At 40.2% G+C, this 25,718-nt stretch overlaps 1 protein-coding gene across 1 annotated transcript; it reads left to right on the top strand.

Moving 5' to 3' along the window:
* The first annotated feature begins 14,479 nt into the window (after positions 1-14,479).
* On the top strand, positions 14,480-15,283 carry LOC119733847 (pulmonary surfactant-associated protein D-like). The gene has a single exon (XM_038207215.1). It carries the CDS (start codon positions 14,480-14,482, stop codon positions 15,281-15,283), a length of 804 nt encoding a protein of 267 aa, XP_038063143.1.
* The last annotated feature ends 10,435 nt before the right edge of the window (positions 15,284-25,718 follow it).

Below are 25,718 nucleotides of genomic sequence, written 5' to 3' on the forward strand. Positions count from 1 at the left end.
TACAGAGGATTACTTCTGTGTTTACAGGGATAGCGCAGATTTTCTGTGCAAGCGTGCTGTAAGCACAGAGTGAGATTCTACCTTCTCTGTGAGCGTAGTGACTCCTCCTTGCTGATCTTCCAAGAAAACTTCTCAGTGGTCTCCCCTGCTTCCTCATCCAGCATCCAGGGTTAATTTGTTCAGCTCCTTAAACCGTCTCACCCCCGGGCGAGGGGGGGGGGGGGGTGGGGGGGTTCAATCTGCGTTGAGACTAACAAAATGTGTCGCTGAAATTTGGAACAGCATTGAAACGCTAATATGGCCTGATATGTGTCGAGGTGTCCCAAGGCGTGCAGTTTTCTAATGTCCCCTTACTTGTAAGGGGCAACACCGCACGGGCCACAAAATCCCCCGAAACCGCGTTCGCTGAGGGCCTGATGTAGCGGTACTTGTGGAGCCGTCGACAGTCCAATTTCAACGTGACACACACTGAAAACACAGCGCGGTGCACGGGTGCTCACACGATCAATGGACCGCTGAAATATTGATTCTTTCTGGAAGTCAAATTATGCATAATGATGCAGCGTGAACCATGCACAAAAATGTCCATTTACAAGGTTCACGCCGTGTGCGCTTCGTGTATGCTTTGTGCACGCATCCAGGACAGCTAAATTTGTTCTGATTTGCTGTTTCTACCATGTCAATATTTGTTGCATGTCTGATGTATTTTAACAAATGATTGAATTTACGAGTTTCCGAATGTCTCAGCGATTCCGTTTTGATGCTGGCCCAAAGCTGGCCCAACGTCGGCGCAGCGTTTACAGAAACACCGATATGGCCTGAAATGTGGAGAGTTCAATGCTGTTTTCTAATGTGAGGGATATAGCGTTCACTGAGGGGTTGATGCGGTGCAATGTGTGGACTGCTCACCGTGCGTTATTCAATGGGAACGTGAAAACAGCGCGGTGTGAAGCGGGTGAAACGGCCACAATGCCGATGTTTCTGGACGGCCAATTTATTCAAAGCAATGCAGCGTGAACCATTCACGAAAAACTTCACTTGCAAGGTTCACGCTCTGTGTTTTTTTATGCGTAGGATCAGCTAACAATTTGTTCCAATTCACTGTTTCTATATGGCATTTGTCTATTTGTGCAGCAAGATTTCACAAATACTTCCATTTTACAAGTTTTCGATTTTGTCAGTGACTCGGTTTTTATTGCTGGGCCCAATGATGTCGGCGCAGCGGTATAGAAACACTGATATGAACTGATATTCGGTGCGGTTTACGCTGAGGCGACCGTGCAGTTTTCTAATGTAACCACTCAGGCCACAAAATCACCTGAAACTGCGTTCGCTGAGGGTTATTGTGGATGACGGTTGATTTGTATTGAATTGAATGGGAAGTCGCCGCGGTTACATAGGCGATCGCGAACCGCCAGAATGCTGATTTTTCTGCCTTGTGGGGCCTGGATCTTCCTTGCAAAGGACCCGTACAAAGTCGGTGATAAAGCACCAAAACGGAGGCAGTACCCCTTACTCTCAGTGTAAAAAACCTTTCCACATTTAGAAGGCCACGATTGATTATACACGGGCCGTATATGATGCGTTAAAGGGAAAATACAACATTTACAAACATCAAAAAATAAAACTACCAAATCATTTTGAAATACCTTGCTGGACTGTTAGTGAATGACAGTGTAAAGCATCCTGTAAAATCATGGCACCTGGAATACTGTCATTTTCAAGAAAAGTGGTATTTTTGTATCAATTTCCAACGCTGATCGGCCGATCAGCGTTGGAAAAAACTGGCTTTTTTTTCAAATACTGGCCCCAATTGACCATTGCACTTGTTTGCAATCGTTTACAAACCTACGAACGGGTACGAGCCAGCTAGACTGGTTCCTGACCTTACAATTCCCCAATGTATGTTAACTGCTCTGTTTCTTCTTATATGGAGTCAGGGAACCAGACTACAGGAAAATGATCGTTTTTCTTGGTTTTTATAGCATTTTCGAACCCAAAACCTCAAAAAAGTCAGTGTAACTATATTTGCTATATATTTCCAACCCCCCAATTCCATCCATTTCTGAAAATTACAGCAAAAGCAAATGATGTATATTCCTTTTAAGTTCATGGAAGTTTATTTAACTGTATTGTATTTCCTCAAAGTCCCAATCAAGGAGCAAAGCCTACCTCAGGGGCATAACAACGGGGACACGGGGCATATACCCCACCCCCTGTGGAAGCCGGGCCCAGCCCTCCCCCTCCCCCCCCCCCGCCCCATTTTGAAAACCTGAATTAAAACATATTTAGTGCAGCCTTTGAAAAAAATAACGCATCCCAGGTGCCCTACCCTAAGTAAAACCCAAGTTTCTCCGCTGGCTTCAGTACGATTTAATTCCTCATATAATCCAAAATTTATCAACACAATTTAATAGACTGAAGCGCCAACTGTACATTGAATGAATCACGGCCAGTGTATACGTCACTTGTCTATCCACCAATCACAGTTTGTCGGTGACAAGTCGGTGACGACAAGTCGGTGACCACAAGTGAGTGGTCTGTGACTGACAGGTTGTGTGTGTCAATCATAAATTCCATGTTTGGATGTGTCACCGACATCCATACAGTATCCACCAATAAGAAGCGGCCATTTCAATCTCGGTGACTAGTTTTTATGGTGACTTTATAGCCTCAACGACATTGCTTTCGTATCATTAATATGAAGCGAGTCGGTGATGTGTGATTGACAGCGCACAGAAGCCATGCAATTACAATCCAGGGTCCGAGTTTTTAGTCACTGCTCAGGAAATCGATGGCCCTATTTAAGACATGTGGGGCCGTCCACCCTTCACATCAACCACAGGTCACCTTCGGACGACAACCAGAGAGAGAACTGACTGCAAGAACAAGAGTTTGCTCGGTGAGTGTTTGAAACAATCATTTTTCCTCTGAAGAAATTTGTTGTTTTTGCACAATGTGTTTGAATCAATGCGGGATTCAGATTTTGTTGAATGTTGCTGACTCAATGATTCTCCAAACAGCGAGCGCGGTGGTTGGCTTGATATTTTCTCGTCTTTGTGTGCTTGTAAAAATGTGGTAGCTTGAGGACTGAAAGAAACCCAAGATTTTTATGAACAAATTGTTCTTTTTTATTTCACTATGACTCTAATACACGTCTGCTAACAGCAAAACCAGCGCGCTAATTCCAATCCAGAAGTTGTGCCTTTTCCCAACGACCACTTTGGAGTTGATAAAGTATCGCGATAATTTACAAATGTGTTTGAAATTAACTTGTTCAGACGGGCTTTTTTGTGCATAACATGCACTAAGCCCTTCTGAAAGAGTTAATTTCAAACACTTTTGTAAATTATCGAGTTATTTTATTTTAGCTCTTACTGTAAACAGTTGGTGCGGATGCAGACCACGGTTTTGTGAGGTCAAATTTCAAGGCAATAAAAATGAGGAATTCCTGTCTGGCAATATTTCCGCTACTACTTCCATTGTACACTCTCAAAAATAAATTGTCCAAATACTGACTGGTTTCTTTTTTTCTTGAACAAAAATCATTTGGATTCTTGTCGATATGGATAATACACTACGAAGTCACATTTATGGACTTTTTTTAAATTAAGGTTCGACTGTTAGGTTGGACTGTTTTCTGACCGCAATTTTTCGCAAGTATAAAACATCAAGTTTCCTGCTGTGATTCAGAACAGTAAAGATGTATTGATCATTCAAAATAATATTTCAGAGGAACTGCAAATCGGTGTTGCACATTTTCGGTTTCAAAAACAAAGGCTCGCAAAACCTGGACTCTTTATAACCTGGCCAATATTTTTGGCACGGTCAAGCACACTCTTATTTTTGCCTCCTTTTTTCCTATTGACTTTATCGTTTAAATTTTCAAACATGAAATCCTAGTGCAATGTACTCACATTATTTACGGATACCACTCAAATTCAATCAGAATGAAAAGTTATGCGGAAGTTGGTCACGGAAGAACGTATACAGGTATCCGGACATCTCAAAATCTTATATGTGTTATTATTTGTGGATATTCTCAGTGTCTTTGAACTCTGTTGTTCAACTGGCATTTTGCTATAGTTCACAGTGCGCCATTCCGGTTTCATCAAGTTACTTTTAAGCATTGCAGGATAAAAGTGTCACTGGTCAGAATAGACTAGAGGGCGCAAATACAAACGCACTGGATCATGATGATGCACACAGTTTTATACAAGTTCAATAGCTGGATGCATTTTGTAGAATTTATGGATAGATTTGATTTTTGGAGAACGCATTTGAGATAAATAGTCAACCCAAATTACATTTTCACTGTACAGACATTTTTTTGGCCGTATTGTACTTGTGGAATTCAGCTATGCCTCCCCACCAGACTCCAAGTTATCTCCTAGAGGATATTTAATGACTCATATTTGTGTTGGTATTTGTTTTCAGCCAGCAATCCGCTCAAGTTGAAGAGTGCTTCGGCGAGAGAATTCAAGAACTGTGCTTAGGTGAGTGTATGCTAAAATTTTCTTCATTCAAGCATCAGAATAGAGCAGTGATTTGGTAGGAGACTGTTCCTTTTTTCCTATGTATTTAATCTTTTTGGTCAAAATTAGAAACCAGAAAACGTCATTCAATTACCTCTACGAAAAAAATAATCCTGGCCATGATGGTTAGTCTTCTCAATTATCCCTTCTAAAAAATATCCTCCAAGCCATAGTCTCCTCAATTATCACTTCTAAAAATATCCTCCTAGCCATGATGGTTAGTCTCCTCAATGATCTCATCTAAAAAATATCTTCCAAGCCGTGATGCTTTGTCTGTTCAATAATCTCGTCTAAAAAGAATTCCTCCAAGCCATGATGATTACTATCCTAAATTATTATCAATTCTAAAAAAAAATAGCTTCCAAGCCGTGATGGTTTGTGCGTTGAATAATTTCTACTAAAAAAAAATCCTCCCATTCATAATAGTTAGTTTCCTCAATTATCCCTTCTTAACAAATATGCTCCAAGCCCTGATGGTTAGTCTCCTCAATTATCCCTTCTAAAACAATATCCTCCAAGTCATAATGGTTTTTATTTCAATAATCCCTTCCAAAAAATCCTCCTAGCCATGATGTTTAGTCTCCTCAATTTTCCCTTCTAAAATATCCTCCTAGCCGTGGTGATTAGTCTCCTCAATTATCCCTTCTAAAATATATCATCCAAGCCATGATGGTTTTCATTTCAATAATCTCTTCAAAAAAATCCTCCTTGCAGTGATGATTAGTCTCCACAATAATTATCCCTTTAGAAAAGATCCTCCTATCCATGATGGTTAGTCTCCTTAATAATTATCACATCTAAAACATATCCTCCTTGCCAGGATGATAGTCTCCTCAATTATCCCTTCTAAAAAATATCCTTCTAGCCATGATGGTTTTCATTTCAATAATCCCTTCTAAACAACATCCTCTTAACCGTGATAAGTCACCTCAATTATCCCTGTAAAAAAACCCTCCTAGCCGTGGTGTTTAGCCTCCTCAATTATCCCTTTTCAAAAAAATATCCTCCTAGCAATGATGGTTAATCTCCTCAATGATCACAAATATCCTCCAAGTCCAGATGATTAGTTTCCTCAATTATCTCTTCTAAAACATATCCTCCAAGCCATGATGGTTTTTATATTAATAATCCCCTCTAAAAAAATCCTCCTAGCCATGATGGTTTGTCTCCTCAATTATCCCTTCTAAAACAATATCCTCCTGGCCATGATGGTTAGTCTCCTTAATTATCCCTTTAAAAAAATCCTCCAAGCCATGTTGGTTTTCATTCAATAATCCCTTCTAAAAAATCCTCCTAGCCGTGATGATAAGTCTCCTCATTTAACCCTTCTAAAAATATCCTCCTAGCCATGATGGTTAGTATTCTCAATTATCCCCTTAAAAATATCCTCCAAGTCATGATGATTAGTGTCTTCAATTATTCCTTTAAAAAACCTCCTTGCCGTGTTGATTAGTCTCCTCAATTACCCCTTCTCAATATATCCTCCTAGCCATGATGATTAGTCTCCTCAATTATCCCATCTAAAAGATAACATCCAAGCCATGATGGTTTGTCTGTTCATATAATCAATAATAATAATGTTCAATAATCCCTTCTAAAAAGATACCTCCTTGTCATGAGTGTGAATCTCCGCAATTATCCCTTCTAGAAATTATCCTCCAAGCAATTATGGTAACTCTCCTCAATTATCACATCTAAAAATTAACTTCCAAGCCGTGATGGTTTGTCTGTTCAATAATCTCGTCTGAAAAATATCCTCCAAGCCGTGATGGTTTTTATTTCAATAAGCCCTTCTCAATAAAAATATGCTCCTAGCCATGATGAGTAGTCTCCTCAATTATCCCTTCTCAAAAAAAATCTTCCAAGCCGTGATGGATTGTGTGTTCAATAATCTCTTCTAAAAAAATATCCTCCTAGCCATGATGGTTTGTCTCCTTAGTTATCCCTTCTAAAAATATCGTACAAGCCATGATGATAAGTCTTCTCGATTATCCCTTCTCAAAAAATATCTTCCAAGCCGTGATGGACAGTGTGTTCAATAATCTCTTCTAAAACATATCCTCCAAGCCAAGATGATTAGTCTCCTCAATTATCCCTTCAAAAAATATCCTCCGAGCCATGATGGTTTTCATTCAATAATCCCTCTATAAAATATCCTCCTAACCGTGATGAATAGTCTCCTTAATTATCCCTTCTGAAAAAACATCCTGCAATCAATGATAGTTAGTCTCCTCAATTATCCCTTCAAAAATATCTTCCTAGCCGTGATGATTAGTCTTCTCAATTATCCCTTCCTTCTAAAACATATCATCCAATCCATGATGGTTTTCATTTCAATAATCCCTTCTACAAATATCCTCCCAGCCGTGATTATTAGTCTCCTCAATTATCCCTTTAAAAAATATCCTCGTAGCCATGATGGTTAGTCTCCTCATTTAGCCCTTCAAAAAATATCCTCCTAGCCATGAGGGTTAGTCTCCTCAATGATCACATCTAAAAAAAAAAATATCTTCCAAGCCTTGATGGTTTGTCTGTACAATAATCTCGTCTAAAAAATATCCTCTAACCATGATGGTTTGTATTTTAATAATCCCTTCTAAAAAATATCCTCCTAGCCGTGATGATAAGTCTCCTAAATTATCCCTTCTCAAAACAATATCTTTCAAGCCGAGATCGATTGTGTGTTCAATAATCTCTTCTACAAAAATATCCTCCAAGCAATGATTGTTTTTATTTTAATAATCCCCTCTAAAAATCCTCCTGGCCATGATGGTTTGTCTCCTCAATTATCCCTTCTAAAACAATACCCTCCTCGCCATGATGGTTAGTCTTCTCAATTATCCCTTCTAAAAATATCCTCTAAGCCATGATGATTAGTCTTCTCAATTATCCCTTCAAAAAAAATATCCTCCTAACCATGATGGTTTTCATTCAATAACCCCTTCTAAAAAAATCTTATAGAACTGCGCCTGGAACACACCTTTTTGAACCGTAGCCTTTTTGTTCGTGGTCTTTGAATCAACATGCGATTCAGTTTCAAATTCTCCCTATTATAACTAACTTCGTTCGATGACGTCACAATGCTGAATTGTCGGAAAGGCGTTTATGGTAATTCAAAGAATATCTACGGCTGCAGACCAGCAAATAAACTGCCATGGACCTCAGTGATAAATACCCCCACTTGTAAAGATCAGGACAAATACTCACAACTCTCCAAGGTGTTTGAGACACCCATCAAATTACAGCTTATTTCATCATCTTTCATTGTCTGTTCAATTTTTGCGGTATAATCCGATGACCTTTTTGAAACAAAAATTCCATCCAAAGATGATGACCCTGTAGTCCTGTAGCCCATCGCCCAAGGCACAATCTGCCACTTCACAAAACACTGAACACTCAGGTTTATTAGGACAAAAGATATTGCTCAAACAGGGGCGGATCCTGGAATTTTTGCAGGGGGAGGGTCAGGCTCCTAAAAAAAATATGTCAAATTGTTGTGACAGGCGAACGGGTAATATTTTGTGTGCATGTTTCACATCGGGGGCAGGGGGGGGGGGGGGGGTCGGCCCCCCTCCCCACCCTATGGATCCGCGCCTGTCAAAATATTTTGTCAAATTTTGACCTGAAATGCTTGTAATTTGATGTATGGTGACGTCATGACGACGTCACTAAAATAGCCACATCTTCACACTAAGGTTCATGTTCATATCAGGTTTCGTCTTTCTGCAACTTCTTTTTGCATTTTAAATTCACCTAAATTTGACCTACCAGTAACCCCGGAAGGAAAGGTCAGACGACTTTACCTTCGAATATCAAAAATGTTTATCAATCTATAGTCAATCAGATTTCAAAGTGTAAACATGATTATTCATTTTGTTTATGAGGTTTTGCAGTGAAATTGCTTGTATTAAAATACCGGATGACGTCATTACGACGTCAGAGTATAAAAAGGTATACCTCTGAGTCAGTGTTGATGTTTGTTAAAGGTTTGAAGTCTGTACTGTTCAGAAGAAAAGTCGCAGATAATTATTGTCAGAAAAAAAAACAAGAAAGAAAGAAAGAAAGAAATTTCTTAACATTTCCAAACAATGATCGGGTAGTACCCGATCACCCAAATATAATTATCAGGGTTTTGTTGTTTGGAATGAGGAATTCCTGTCTGACATTATTTCCGCCTCTACTTTCATTTCGCACGCTTCAAACTAAATTATTGTTCACATACTGACTGGTTTAGTTCACGGAAAGTTGTATTGTCAAAACAAAGGCTAACAGGTAGGACTTTATTTTAGTCATATCTGATTGCAGTATTTTGAAGAGTTTAAAACATAAAGTTCCCTGCTGATTTCAGAATAGTTTCAACTGATTGTGATTAATGCTTAAACAAATTCACGCACTTTTAATACTTAAAAAATATGTCTTTCTTTGGTTTACAGAAGACATATTGCGAAAGCTCCATTCTTTATAAATAACCTCACCAATAAAATCAGTATGATCAACCACCCCTTATTTTCTTCCTCATTTTGCCATTTTAATGTTATCAATTTAATTTTAAAACACGGAAACTTTGGTGCAATGTACTCACATTGTTTCCCGGCAATCACTGAAACTAATTCAGGATCAACCGTTTTAGGGGAGTTGGTCACGGAAGAACGTTTATCAGGAAATCCGGACATCAAAAATATTCCTGTCTTATTGTCTGTTATTGCTCAAGCAGTACCCTTTCAACTTTGCCATTTCGCTAGAGTTCACAGTGCGCTTTGATCACCAAGTTACATTCAGCAGGATGAACGAGTCATGAATATAGAGGGCGCAAATACAAACGGACCGGATCGTGATATGATGCACACAGTTTTAGACCAGTTCAAATTGCTTTATTTAACTGGGTGAATTTGTAGAAATCATGTGTAGTGTTGGTGTTTGTACAAATTACTCAGGCTTTCTGTTCGCCTGAAGAGATTGAAGCAAAAGCTCTCGATGAATTCACTCATGTATTTGCATGAAGGGTTCCACTCAGCATGCCGCTGAGATTCTGTTGGATATTTGGACAAACAGCCATATTGATTTTTGGCTTATTTTTCGAAAGTTTTTGGTGATTGGTACAGATTTTCACAAATCTGAAATATTTTGTGAGACAAGTTTCAGTTGACAAACAGATGGTGGCTTACTAGAGCCAAACCGGTGCGCTGATTTCCTATCCGGAAAATAAATCTTTATTGAACGACTGTAACTTGACTGTGGTAGTCCAGCTGTAGTGTTTGCGCCCCTACTTCCTTGGTATGAGATCGATTTCCCCCACAAATACAGAAACTGCAGGCTCATTGTGATTCCTACAACTACAAGTTCAAGCAACCTTGAACCAGTTAGAGGAACATAGGATCAATTGCTCACAATCTTAAGTATGATGCAGCACAACTAACTTTTGAACTTTTAGCTTAGTTGATGCTATACATTTGACCAAAAACAGATAAATTAAAGCGATTATTTTTTTGGTTCTTGTCACTGAATTTCGTTGCTATCACACGTTAATAGTCTGCCCACCGGCACACTATTTCGAAAACGTCTTCAGTTTTTTAAGACGATATATATTGTCTGATATAACACTATACAAACACGAAATAATTCAGTGTCAAAAACAAAGCTGTTCAGACTCGACTGGTTTTGAATCAAATTTTGGGAGCATTTTTTTAAAGAGCTCATTACATCAAGTTCCCTGCTGCGATTCAGAATAGTTGAAATTGATCGGGATTCGCACTTATTCAAAATAATTCACGCACTTGTAATAGTTCAGGTAAAAAATTACTGCTTTAACATTTTGGTTTAAAGAAAACAATCTTGCGAATGTTCGACTCTTTAACCTAAACAGTATATAGGTATGATCAACCACCCCCTTATTTTCTGCCTCGTTTTGTCCCTGTTTAATTTATCATTTTAATTTTTAAACATGAACTCCTGATTCGATGTACTCACATTGTATTCCGGCAATCACTCAAACTAATTCAGGATGAAGAGTTATGGGGAAGTTGGTCACGGAAGAACGTTTATCAGGAAATCCAGACAACTCAAACATGCCTGTCTTATTATGTGTTATCATTTATGTGGATACTCAGTACCCTTTGAACTTTGTTGTTAAACTGTGTCATTTCGCTAGAGTTCACAGTGCGCCATTCCGGTTTGATCATCAAACATTCAATCACTGCAGGATGAACGTGTCACTGAATAAAGAGGGCGCAAACACAAACGGACCGGATCCTGATGATGCTCACAGTTTTATTCAAGTTCAAATTGCTTTGTTTAGTTGGATTCATTTGTAGCAATCATGTACAGCGTTGATGTCTGTGCACATTATTCGTCCCTTCTGTTCCCTGTCAAGGGCGGATCCAGAACACAATTTTTTGGGGGTAGCCTCAAAAACATTTGGTCCCCCAAAAAGTGGGCCCAAAAAAATACGGAGTGGAGTTCAGGGCCCGGGTTCAAGGGTCCCGAATGTTTTTTATTATTATTATTATTGCTCTGTGGTGCGATCTGAGGCAATTTCTGACCACTTTAACCAACTTTTTTTGAGTACACAGATAATGAAAAAAAATATGGGACAATATTCAGATAACAAACAGATGGTGGCTGATGCTAATAGCCAAACCGGTGCGCTGATTTCCGATCCGGAAAATAAATCTTGATGTAATGACTGTAACTTGACTGCGGTGTCCACCTGTAATATTTCCGCTATACTTCCTTGGTATGAGATCGATTTTCCTTGATAATGCAGAAAGTGTATGCTCATTGTGATTCCAACCATTTTAAATGCAAGCAATGAAAAACATAGGATCATTTGCTTTTGATGCATTTTTTTTCGTGAGAAGCAACAAAATGGCTTAAAAACTTAAGAAGCTCGCAACTAACCTGTTGAGGTTTCAGCTCAGTGGATACTATCATTGAGAAAAAGCAGAGAAGACGTATGCACTATTTTGTTGGATCTCGTACTTGATTCCGTGCTTTATAACACCTTAACTATTTTTTTTTTATTTTAAAAACACCTGCAAAGTTTTCAACCGATATATCAGGCGAAATACTTTCACCGGGTATTTGATACCAGTCTTATCTTCACTCTCAGCATTGCAAGGTTTCTGTCATTAAATGTACTTTTCCGGGCAATTGCAAATGATCCTACGTGGCCTTAAATTCTTTTTGCATACAGATTTCTCTTAGAAAATCTGGGCATTTGTTTTGGTAGTTACTGCGTTTGATTCGAAAATATTAAATCCTTCAAAGAAGACAGGAATATTGTTGCTCGTGCGTGGGTCTGTTCAAGGCCGTTGCATGCAGGACGCATTCCGCTTAAAAAATATATTATCAATCCAGATCACATTTCGCCCGACAGAGATTTTGATCTGGGGGTGTTTTACTTGTGAAATTCAGCTATGCCTCCCCCAACAGCCCCCAAGATATCTCCCAGCGGATTTTCAATGACTCATTTTCGTTGGTATTATTTCCAGCTCGCAATCTGCTGAGTGTTGAGGATTCCCTTCGTGATAGAATTCAAGAACGTTACATCGAGGTGAGTGTCTGTTATTTGACATTTTCCTCACTCAATCATCAGAACAGAGCAGTGATTCGGTGGGAGACTGTATTTTTTTCTACATATTTATACACCTTTTGGTCAAAATTTTTACAGAAAACATCGCTCGAGTGATATTCCCTCCCTATAACACACACCGTAGAACTGTGCCAGACATTTTGGCCTGCAGTCTTTGCAAATTCCTCGTTAAACTCATCAGGGTGCCTCGAACTTATAGCGGAAACACGCTGAAATTTCCTTTACATTTTTTTTTTATGCACGTACATCAGTTTGTCAAAAAAAGAGAACTACAGATGAAAACAAATATTGATCACACCAATATTTAGTTGCTGTGTAATCAGATTCTTTGGAATTAGTCTTCTTTTATTTATTTTTTTAAATCGGAATTGTGTTCGCAACCGTTGTCCTAATTTTTTCTTGATCGTTGATCACGTTGTAATTCGTTTGTGACTGTTTATCAACTTCGGGAATCATAACATATAGGTTTTCCCGTCCAATTTCGCAACTTGTTCGTCCAATAAGAGAGACTGTTCATTACACTGCAAAAGGTCGCATTTAGCGCATTCGATTTTTTAAAAAATATTTTACACCCACCAAAGCGTGAAGGCAACTTTTTCGTGCAAAAGAAAATCCATTTCTTTTGTTGGTTTTCGATTTTGCACTGAGTATAGGCGAATCTGAAGAGGAAGTATTCATTTTCAACGAAAGTGCAATGGAATAAGGAGTCTATTTAATTTGCAATTCGCAAATCGCCAATTGTATTGGCTACAAAAAAATAGGGCCTAGGCCTATCCGATTTTTTTTCCACAGAGTGATTACAACAATTAACAAACTAATCACTTAATTGTTCCAACATAAAAATCTGTATTTTGACATAGTATTATATCGGCGAGTGTTCTAAATGTGTTTCCTTCTATCACTTTGACACTTTACATTGATACAGTTCTGTTCTGCTTTTTTCATATTCCCTTCCCAGGCATTCCAATCTTTGAAATAGCTGTAGATTCCTTAATCCAAACTTTTCAAAAGCCATGTCATTTTATACTCTGTTGTATCACTATGACACAATATCTTGCTCATGCAACTTCCAAATATCATTGAACTGTGTTGCTTTTGTAAACGTATGCATCAAAGTGAATTCACGAGGGGGACTGAAATTCAAAGCACAAGAAATTCAATGCACAAGTCACGTAAGTTGCTGCTTTCTTTTCACGCGTGAATGAAGAATACCCTAAAATAGTTTGAGCTGTCACTAAATTGAACCGGGTGTGAAAAGGTCTGCATGTTTTATGCGATTTTGAATAAAAATGTTTTATTATTATTATTAGCAAAGTATGAAATTGGGCGGGAAACCCTATAATATTTCACAGTGAATGAAAAAGTTCATTTCTGCTTTAAAACTCATAGTGAACTGGAGTTAAAAGTACATTTGCCTGGACAAGTGCAACAAAAGCTTAGAATGCCAACAGACTGTTGACCGAGTTACTAGTGTCTCAAAAAAAGATACATGCCTTCACAAATTTTAATTTGAAAAAAAAATCGTTCAATAATAACGTGTAAACAAATTGAAAGCTTATTTCACGAATCAGTCAATTCGAGAGAAATTGAACAATGCGACATTAAAACAGGTTGTTTTTCTTGACGAATTCGGCCGAGAAAACCTACTATTTTAATCACTTGACCCTAATAACTTGGTGAGTATCCTGCTTTTGAGTGGCAATGGATCCCAATCAGAAAAAAAACTCACTCATTTATCTTAATTGATAATAAAATAGTATTAAAATGTAAACTTAACCAGTATTCATTTGTATGTTTTTTTTTCAGCCTTTACTGAACTCCTTGTGATCTCTTCTTGGACCTGATCTTCAAGAACGAACCATCGAGGTGGGTGTGGTGAGGTTTGATTAATGATTCTATCAGGACGGGGAAGGGGCAAGATGTAATCCGCCCCCCCCCCCCCCAAAAAAATACTACAGTTCCGGAACGCTTCGCCTTATCGGAATGCATTTTGGTGACCTTTCTTAAATCTTATTGGCGGGCGAAATAAAACAAATCGATTCGATGGGTTGCCATGACAACCGGTTTTATAAACTAGGCTTTTCATAAATGTTAGCCCCTTGATCCCTCATACGCCACTGTTATATAACAAAGAAAACATGCATTATTCGAACAACGATTCCTCCATTTCCAATCTCATTTTTTTTGTTTTGTTTTTTCTTCAAATCTGACGGCGGATTGTCAAGAATTTTAGATTAGTTCTCATGTTTATCAAACCTCAATATTTTTCTCTACTCTTCCCGTTTTTAAAAACTATTTTTTTGAAAAAAAATCTCACCTGATTTGTTTCAGTTAAATCATTTTTCTGAACAGAATGAAGATCTTCTTGGCAACCGTTCTTTCAATCGCCCTCCTTCTGGGTAACTCCGTCAACCTCCGAGCTTCCGTTACTGGGCCGGTTGCCTCAGACGGTGATGGTCCTGCGTCTCAGGCGTGTCCGATGTGCTGCCAGGGGTCGGCTGCAATTCCCGGCATACCAGGTTTGCCTGGGTCCCTAGGTCAGCCAGGGTCAAAGGGCGAGCCAGGTCAAAAGGGTGATATTGGATCGATTGGACCTATGGGTGAGCGTGGAGCAGCTGGGCCTCAAGGGGACGAAGGCATAGGCCAGCCCGGAAAAATTGGTCCAAGAGGAGTCCCAGGTGTTGTAGGGCCAACGGGGGAAACTGGTGTCAAAGGTCAAAAGGGTGAGCCAGGGGAGACACCAGACGACTCCAACCAGCGGGTAGCATTCACCGTGGTGAGGACGAGCCACTCGGATGCCTCTACGAGTCGCAACACCCGTTTGCCCTTCCAGGCGACCGAGACGCTTCTGCCGGGTACCAGCTTCGATCTCGAGACCGGCGCGTTCACGTGTGGTGTGCCGGGCACCTACGTGTTCATGTTTTCTGTGAACAAATATTCTTCCAGCAGCCACCTGTTCGTTCATCTCCGGAAGAACGGCGGCGTGGTTGTCTCTGGCGAGAGCACTGATTCAGGTCACTATGAGCAGGTGTCTGGGAGCGCGGTGGTGGTTCTGCAGCGTGGAGATACCATGTATCTCACAATGTACGGTAGGGCGTATAGTGAATCCGCCTGGCACTACACCTCATTCAGTGGCTTCCTCCTTTACCCCGAATAAACACAACAATCACAACATACAAAGATACACGAGCATTGTGTTGCTGATTTTTTTAATCGCTTTCCATTTTGCCGAAACAATAACTAATGAATTAAAACAAATAATGTTCAATGACAATGTCACAAAATATTATTATTAATGGTTTTGCATTGCGCATGCGCCGATCTGTATACTACAATGGATTTGCCATTTTCTTATTGGACTTTTTACAAAACAAAATATTTAGCTTTATGCATGAGTATTGGGATATAGTGAAAAGTATGCGTTAAGTTTTTTGACAACAATTTTTTTTGGACCCATTGTAGGTCTATCAGGAAGTATTTTGATGGAATATTTTTTTCAAAGCAAGCTGGGTCATCATTTTATTTTAGATTAACAAAAGGTTTGCAATAAAGCAGTGCCACCATGTATCGAGACAGGTTAACGACTAAAAAAAAAATGTGTTTATGGCGTTATCTCGACCAACCTGGATTTTTAAGGCCATGTTTCTGACCGCCATTTTTTTCTATTGCCACACTTGGTCAACATATAAAATAACGTGTTTTTTTTCCCCCGAAAACAAATGCAACTAATTTGTAGTATTGGGTATTTAAAACAGATTAATTAAACACAATAACTGTATCCTAAAGCAAACAAAGTTTAAAAAACATAGACAAACAAATAAAATATTTTGCTACCTACCTGGATAATTTTAGGGCGTTTACTGTAACTTGTTATTTTCTTTGCCTTATGTTCCCTGTATGCCCAGCACAGATAATGTCAATTAAATCAATCCCATGCATGTATCAATTTTTATTTCATGTCACGAAAAAAGTCTCGAGTGATTGAATCTGATTTTCTTATCGACTTTAAGCTTGGCATTTGGATTAACAATTGTTTGAAATATTCTAATGCTATTCACAGCAATTAGAATACACTGGTTTTTATTAAATGATTGCATTATTTTAAACGTTATAATATGTGAGAATTACGTAGAAGTAACAATTGACTGGCTATGAAAACAGTATGCATAAAACCTCATTCTGAGGATTACCAAAAGCACCACCATTGTTGATAAATACTCTCTTTTTTCGCTTGGCTTCGTTGTGAAAAAAACAATGATTTTAATTACTTTCAGTTGAAACAGAAACGTGCCCACAGTAATGAAAAAAGGGGAGTTGGCTGTTATTTTTAAAGCCCGTAAAAGTACGACAATGTTTCTTGATTAAAAGACTCCAAATTATTTGAAGACTTTCATTGTTCTTAATCAGCATTACTTGATTGCATTCAAGAAACTCACTTTGAAAACATCAGTGAAAGTGTGAGCCCGTTAGATGGTAAAGAAACAATCTCAACGAAATCAATCAATACAAAGCACAAATTCCATTCAAGTGAGGAGGGTCTTTCAACTGGTTGGAACTGTCCTTTGTCACTTTATCATTTCAAGTGAATTTCTTTGTATTGACTTTTATTTGGATGGCATATTTGGCATCCCTGCTGACAGCATATCCTTGGATAATGTCTCCAGCCAGCACATGTACATGTAAGCTGAACAAGTACGCTTCCTGGGAATAGGTAGACTCCTGCAAGAAATCAAAGAAAAGGTTATAATGGACCCTTCCTGCATGTCAATCAACAGTGCACATTGGCCAATCAGATCACCACTTTTGATCAGGTGACCACAGTAGCTCAGTCAGACTGGGTCACAAGCACTGTTAGATCTATTGCTCACCCCGCCCCCATTTTTTGCACCAGCAGTTAACAGCCCCCCCCCACAGTATTCTGTAAAGAGTGCCCTTTTTACACAAGTAACTTTTAGTTTTTACACAAGCGTCCTTAGTTTTGTTTGAAAAGTTTCTTGTTTCGCCAGCGGCTTTTAAAGAATTTTTGGTATTTCGTGTAAACGTCAGCAATTGTGCCGCCATGAAAAGCACCACCCATTGACCTACCGCCGTTTGCGAGTTAACCACCCCCCTTAGACAACTCTATAAGCCTTTTCGCTGATACCGCCATCTTTAGATTTTTTTTTTTCGGGGGGGGGGGGGCATTACAATGAAAATACGTCTCATCATGCAACTGTAGCTGAGAATGATGGCATGACTTTTCAATGTAATGCGCCCCCCCCCCCCCATTTCAAAGATGGCGGTCTCCGCGAAACGGCTCATGGAATTTTGTACGTTAAGTTTTGTTTGTCTCAGATTTTGGCGTTCTGCGTCCATTTGTATATCATGTTTAGACAATATTTTACAAGCTGCGTTGACGCAATTCCACCAGGATAGGTTAATTGTCCGATAGTGGCCATTATCGCCGGTTTGTACTTACATGACAATGAGCTGAGCCTCCTGGGAATGTTGGCGAAGCAATTCACGGATCCGCATCTGTCTGTTGGTCTGAAAGAAAAAAAAAGATTTCAGGCGAAAAAATGGCGTGATTTATTGATGTTTACTAAAGTCGAGTTCCATGCACTTGGCAAATCAAATGAACTGAGAGTTTTACGAAAAATGGATTGAAAGTGATCAATCTCATTATTGAAAATCAGCCTCCAGAATGTCAAAGGTTGGACCCAATTAACAGATGTTGCAAGACTGGACTTAAAATCACAAAAACCAGGGACTTAGCGTAAAGTGGATACTGGGAAAGCTTTAAGTGTATTGTCTCCATGCATGGACAAAAGAGGGCGCTTTATAGTTAAACAAGCAGAAGCCGGAATGAGGGACACTTCACTGGTTCACTCATGCTGGTTATCGTGTATTTGGTACCAGCATTTATAAGCCACGATGGCGCCCAAATGGCCCTCGTTGATAGTTTTCTCTGTGGAGGGGGGGGGGGGGGGGGGGTGCTTGAGCGCAAGGAGGAGATTCTACCTTCTCGTTGAGCGTAGTGACTTCTTCCTTGCTGATCTTCCAAGGAAACTTCTCCGTGGTCTCCCCTGCTTCCTCATCCAGCATCCAGGGTTTGGACAGCTCCTTGAACCGTCTCAGGCTCTACTCCTTGGGCTTCTTGTTTAGGTCCGGGATGACCTCCACGTCCCAGCAGTTGATGCAGAACTTGCTGAGCATGTTGGCCATGTTCATCTTCGCCCTGTCCATTTGCTCTTTCTTGCCCGTGGTGGCAAAGACGCGCAGCTTGCATTTAACTCCCAGTTGGATTTCAAGGAGATGAGATGAGGGATGAGTAGGTCAAGCCTGGGCAGGGGGGAGGGTTCACAAACAAAAATTATTTGAAACATATATTAAAATAATAAGGCCAACCAAGAACAAAAAGTGTGGTGTTTTCTATTACATTTAAAAAAACAACTGTGTGGTAGGGTAGGTAAAAATCTGTTTTGGGGGATTAGACATTTCTATAGCCTACAAATATAGGGTGGGATGATAGTCATTGAAATTTACTTTTTTTCTCTATTTTGCATGCATTAGTTAACGTGAATCATTCTGCACTACTGACCAACTTGCACAAAAAGAAATATAAAGTTAATAGTTTTCACTGTGGGGGGGGGGGGGGGGGGGTCCTTGAGCGCAAGGGGGAGATTTTACCTTCTCTTTGAGCGTGGTGACTTCTTCCTTGCTGATCTTCCAAGGAAACTTCTCCGTGGTCTCCAGGCTGCTTGCTCATCCAGCATCCAGGGTTTGGAGAGCTCCTTGATGATTGTGTTGGTCTTGACCTTACCAAACCCACCAATCTAGACGGAAACCAATCAGGAAGGAAAATGCGAATGCATTTGCTCTAAACAAATTGTTGATGATCATAATGTTTCATAAGGATAAGCTTCCATCAAATCACACGAAACCTGCAACTGTAGCAATAACTTACGATTAGCACTGCTCCGCATATGAGAAGGCTTGTGCTCTTGGTGATATGGGAGACGAAGTGAACCAGGGCAGGCCTGCATCCAGGGCGACCAGTCAATGCAATAATCTGTGGCCTGTACAGGGAAATATAACCATCCACAAATTGAAAGGAAGAGGGAATAGAACCTGGGACCTCCAGATTGCCGTTCCAGTGCTCTACCAACTGAGCTACCAAGCTCCATCGTGTTTAGTCTCCCACTTTGTCAATGTCTATGTTAAGAATAGGCATTGGTTAGAGTTGTAATGACTCGAGTTGACTTGAGTCACAATATTATGCAAAATTTATGTACACGTTACTTTGCGAATACAGTACGGTACAGCTGCCGCTTGTAGTGTACAAACATAAAACGTGACACAGTCTCCCGCCTTGTGCTTCTGGAACGCACAAAAATATTCCGGAACCGGACTTTAAACGCATTTTATATACTTTCGCTGCTCAGTTCATTGAATTTGAAAAATGATTGTAAATTTGTAGGCGTTCAGTACTGACAGTAGCTTGAGTAAGTCCAGCTGACATGTTCCATATTCATTCACATGTGAAACATTGTCAGCTGGAGCTACTCTAGCCCCATAAATGTGGCCTATTTACTGGACTGCCTCCATAAACATAGGCCACACATCCACATGTACAAAAACGTGTCGCACTTCGCCAAATTTTAATTTTCACATTTAGGCTTAGTTAGTAGGGTTTTTTTGCTTTAGAAGTATACTCACCCTATTTATAGGCTAGTCAAAAGTGCTGCCTTTTTCAGATGTCTAATTTTTGTGAAATTTCATGTTGAAATTTGGATACGCAAACGTGTAAAAATGAATCTGAAAATTTCACAAAAAAATATACATCTGAAAAAGGCAGCACTTTCTGATAGGCCTATAAAGAGGGTGACTATGCTTAGTTCTAAAGCAAAAAAACCCTACAAACTAAGCCTAAATGCAAAAATCAAAATTTGGCAAAGTGCGACACGTTTTTGTACATGTGGATGTGTGGCCTATGTTTACGGAGGCAGTCCAGTAAATTGGCCACATTTATGGGGCTAGAGTTACTCAAGCATGTCAAGGGAGCAACTATAAAATGCAGGGCCACGCAGGAGCAAGGGTTTTTTATTTTGCTTGGAGGCGTGGATGGAGGCCGGCGATGTGTGGATAGGAGTAATAGGCTACAATATAAGAATATGCAAACCTGCAAAAAGTGCTAAGTACAGCGAATGCACTTGTCTTCTCATCAATGATCAGAATGGGAAGGGAGGGCGCTTGTGCGTCGGGGCACGGAGCCACGGAGACGCGGAGGCACGGAGTCGCAGAGGCGCGCGCCGCCGATAGAGGGCACAATTCTCGGCGGTATTTTTTTTACAAAGGAAGGTTACAAGGGGGGAGGGCGACGGGGCACTGGAGTGGCTTTGTGTACTTACATGACAATGAGCTGAGCCTCCTGAGAATGTTGGAGAAGCAATTCACGGATGCGTATCTGTCTGTTGGTCTGAAAAAAAAGGAAATCAGGCGAAAACATGGAGTGATTTATTGAAGTTTAATAAAGTCGAGTTCCATGCACTTGGCAAATCAATGACCCAAGAGTTGTATGGAAAATGGATTGAAAGTGATCAATCTCATTATTGAAAATCACCCACCAGAATGTCAAAGGTTGGACACAATTAACAGATGTTGCAAGACTGGACTTAAAATCACAAAAACCAGGGACTAAGTGTAAAGTGGATACTGGGAAAGCTTTAAGTGTATTGTCTCCATGCATGGACAAAAGAGGGCGCTTTATAGTCAAACAAGCAGAAGCCGGAATGAGGGACACTTCACTGGTTCACTCATGCTGGTTATCGTGTATTTGGTACCAGCATTTATAAGCCACGATGGCGCCCAAATGGCCCTCGTTTATAGTTCTCTCTGTGGAGGGGGCGGGGGGTGCTTGAGCGCAAGAAGGAGATTCTACCTTCTCGTTGAGCGTAGTGACTACTTTCTTGCTGATCTTCCAAGGAAACTTCTCCGTGGTCTCCCCTGCTTCCTCATCCAGCATCCAGGGTTTGTTCAGCTCCTTGAACCATCTCAGGCTCTACTCCTTGGGCTTCTTGTTCAGGTCCGGGATGACCTCCACGTCCGAGCAGTTGATGCGGAACTTGCTGAGCATGTTGGCCATGTTCATCTTCTCCCTGTCCATTTGCTCCTTCTTGCTCGTGGTGGCAAAGACGCGCAGCTTGCATTTCTACCAATTGGATTTCAAGGAGATGAGGTAAGAGATGAGTAGGGTCAAGCCTGGGGGATGGTGGGAGGTGGGGGCGGAGGTGGGGGGGTGGGTTCACAAACAAAAATTATACAGAGCACTACTATAGCAGCCTTTGACATAAAGCATGTGTTCCTTAGACACGCAGCCATCCAGAATAACCTGAGAGATCTCTGAAAGCCTCCATGAATTGGACACTGAAACATATATTAAAATAATAAGGCCTAAGTGTGGTGTTTTCTATTACATTTAAAAAACAACTGTGTGGTAGGGTAAGTTAAAATCAGTTTTGGGGGGTTTGACATTTCTATAGCCTGAAAATATAGGGTGGGATGAAAGTCATTAAAATTTACTTTTTTCTCTATTTTGCATGCATTAGTTAACATTCTGCGTTACTGACTAACTAACACAACAATCAATATAAAGTTTATAGTTTTCACTGTGGGGGGGGGGGGGGGGGGGTGCTTGATCCCAAGGAGGAGATTCTACCTTCTCTTTGAGCGTGGTGACTTCTTCCTTGCTGATCTTCCAAGGAAACTTCTCCGTGGTCTTCAGGCTGCTTCCTCATCCAGCATCCAGGGTTTGGAGAGCTCCTTGATGATTGTGTTGGTCTTGATCTTACCCAACCCACCAATCTAGACGGAAACCAATCAGGAAAGAAAATTTGAAAGCATTTGGTCTGAATAAATTGTGTCCAGGTCTTGGAAAAGACCAACGTTAGCGCTTCAAAAAGCCAAAAACCTGGACAAATCTGGTTTAATGGTCTTGTTATACATTTTGCCACTTTGACTTAATTTTTTAAAGACCTGCTTGCATTTTACTCAAACTGTTCATCAAAATTCATTCCGCAAAGTCTTCTTCAAGTACTCAACTGTGAGTACACATTTCGGTACTCAAAATACTTATCGAAATATTCATTAAAATAATTCACCAGAGGTACACAAGACTTGTAAAAAGGTACTCAATTAATACAAAACCTCAGGATTCATTGAAAACAAATGAATCGACTCATAAAGTAGTACTCAGTAAAAAGTAGTCTACTTGTCAAAAAAAAACTACTCAACTCATACTCGACTTATCGCAGACTGCTTCACTCGTCAAGCAGACTCGACTTAAAAGACCGAAGTTATCAAACAGTACCTCAACCCATTTAAAACTGGTGTTCCAGAGTCCCTAACTTAACTCAACTAAACTCAACTTATAGATTCAAGTTTCAAACACGGGCAAAGTTCTTGTATTATAATTTTCCATTGATTAGACGCTGGAGTCATTCTTCTGAACGACTGCAACACTCAATCTTTGGATGACTTTCATACTAATTGCTCCTCAACGTTTCAAACGTCAAACTTAATTCAATTCTTTGGAATAATTTAGTTCGGCACTTCTCTGAATGCTAGTCTGAAACGCATGTAGTTGTCAAAAGGTACACAACTCATCAAAATGCAGAAATCTTGAGCTATCCACGCATACTCAGGTCTGACCCTGATCCCCCTCATAAGCCTACCTGCATGAGTGCCTGTGCCCGGTTCTTAGCGTAGGGCTTGCTACCATGGCTGGGAATGCCTTGATCTTCTGAACATCCACCCATTTCTCCTGAGAGTCTGTCAGAAGCTCCATCAAATGTGTACTCTGCTCATGAAGGAGACTATAACCAGCTTGGCTCGGAGGGTGTTTTTTTAGAAGGAAATTATGGAGGAGACTAACCATCTTGGCTTGGAGGATATTTTTTAGAAGGGTATTATTCAGAAGGGTATTAAAGGGAATGTACATCATTGGCTTTTGCTGTAATTTTCGGAAATGAACTATTTGAGGGGTTAGTATAATAGATCAAATACTGTTACACTGGCATTTTTAAGTTTTGTGTTCGAAAAGGTTGGAAAAACCAAGAAAAACAAAAAAGGTTCAATTAGTCTGGTTCCCTGACTCCACAAAAGATAAAATGGATCAATTTATAGATGATGAAAAATTGTAAGGCAAGGGAACCAGTCTTAGCTGGCCTGCATCCGTTCATGAACATGTAACCAATAGCAAACAAAATTTGGACTGAAAAAATAGTAAATTTGGAGCAGTAGTTGAAAAATAGTTAGGTTTTTCCAACGCTGGTCGGCCGACCACCGTTGGAAACGTGTACAAAAATACCATTTTCTCGAAAATGACTTCACACCAGGTGCCATAATTGTACAAGATGCTTGAGACTGTCATTTACCAACATCCTAGTAAGGTATTTTGTAAAAACTTGGTAGTTATATTTTTCGATGTTTGCAAATGTTGTATATTCCCTTTAATGAGGAAACTAACCATATTGGCTTGGAGAATATTTTTAGGAGGGAATTACTGAGGGGACTTTCCACCTTGGCAAGGAGGATATTTTTTAGAAGGGAATTATGGAGGAAACTGACCATCTTGGCTAGGAGGATTTGTTTTAGAAGGGCACTATGGAGGAGACTATAACCATCTTGGATAGGAGGATATTTCTTTTTAGAAGGGAACTATAGAGGGGACTAATCAGCTTGGCTCGGAGGTGTTTTTTTTTAGAAGGGAATTATGGAGAAGACCAACCATCGTGGCTAGGAGGATATTTTTTAAAAGGAATTTACAGAGGAGACTAACTATCTTGGCTAGGAGAATAATTTTAGAAGGGAATTATGGAGGAGACTTTAGCTAGAAGGATTTTTTTTAAGAGAAATATGGAGAACACCAACCATCCGGCCTGGCTAGGAGAATATTTTTAAGAAGGGAATTATGGAGGAGACGAACCATCATGGTTAGAAGGATATTTGTTTTAGAAAGGAATTATGGCTAGGAGGATATTTTCAGAAGGGAATTATGGAGAAAGCTATAACCATCTTGGCTAGGGGATATTTTTGGAAAGGAATTAATGAGGATATATTAACGATCTTGGCTAGGAGGATATATTGATGTTTTTTCCATTTTTGTGAAATTGTTTTATAGAAGAATATTTCATCAAGTATTAAATATCGTGACCAAGGACGAATTAGTTATAATGCAGGCTAGGGGGCCTACTTTGTTAATGAGGAAAAAGGATTTTAAACATTTGAAAGAAGGAGGTTAATCGAAACATTTTCCAGATCCCCTCCCCCCAACTTGACATCGCACCCCCCAGCCAAAGCTAGATCCACCCCTGTTTAGGATTTCACGCTAGTTTCTGCTATAGTGAGTAGGCTTGCGTAATTGTGAAGTAAGTGCCCTTAGATTAGCCACTCATTATTTTCATGGGAATTGCCAACACTACAACAGACATTTTTGCATGACACTTAAAAAATTACGGCTTTTGCAAAAGTGTAAACAATCAGTTACAGAGGATTACTTCTGTGTTTACAGGGATAGCGCAGATTTTCTGTGCAAGCGTGCTGTAAGCACAGAGTGAGATTCTACCTTCTCTTTGAGCGTAGTGACTCCTCCTTGCTGATCTTCCAAGAAAACTTCTCAGTGGTCTCCACTGCTTCCTCATCCAGCATCCAGGGTTAATTTGTTCAGCTCCTTAAACCGTCTCACCCCCGGGCGAGGGGGGGGGGGGAGTTCAAACTGCGTTGAGACTAACAAAAATGTGTCGCTGAAATTTGGAACAGCATTGAAACGCTAATATGGCCTGATATGTGTCGAGGTGTCCCAAGGCGTGCAGTTTTCTAATGTAAGGGGCAACACCGCACGGGCCACAAAATCCCCCGAAACCGCGTTCGCTGATGAGGGCCTGATGTGGCGGTACTTGTGGAGCCGTCGACAGTCCAATTTCAACGGGACACACACTGAAAACACAGCGCGGTGTGAGCACCACTGCAGTGCTCGCACGATCAATGGACCGCTGAAATATTGAATCTTTCTGGAAGTCAAATTATGCATAATGATGCAGCGTGAACCATGCACAAAAATGTCCATTTACCAGGTTCACGCCGTGTGCGCTTCGTGTATGCTTTGTGCACGCATCCAGGACAGCTAAATTTGTTCTGATTCGCTGTTTCTACCATGTCAATATTTGTTGCATGTCTGATGTATTTTAACAAATGATTGAATTTACGAGTTTCCGAATGTCTCAGCGATTCCGTTTTGATGCTGGCCCAAAGCTGGCCCAACGTCGGCGCAGCGTTTACAGAAACACCGATATGGCCTGAAATGTGGCGAGTTCAATGCTGTTTTCCAATGTGAGGGATATAGCACCGCACGGGCCACAATATCCCCTCAAACCGCGTTCACTGAGGGGTTGATGCGGCGCAATGTGTAGACCGCTCACCGTGCGTTATTCAATGGGAACGTGAAAACAGCGCGGTGTGAAGCGGGTGAAACGGCCACAATGCCGATGTTTCTGGACGGCCAATTTATTCAAAGCAATGCAGCGTGAACCATGCACTAAAAACTTAACTTGCAA

The sequence above is a fragment of the Patiria miniata genome, unplaced genomic scaffold, assembly GCF_015706575.1.
Source record: "Patiria miniata isolate m_02_andy unplaced genomic scaffold, ASM1570657v1 HiC_scaffold_10, whole genome shotgun sequence".
In the NCBI taxonomy this organism is placed as follows: Eukaryota; Metazoa; Echinodermata; class Asteroidea; order Valvatida; family Asterinidae; genus Patiria; species Patiria miniata.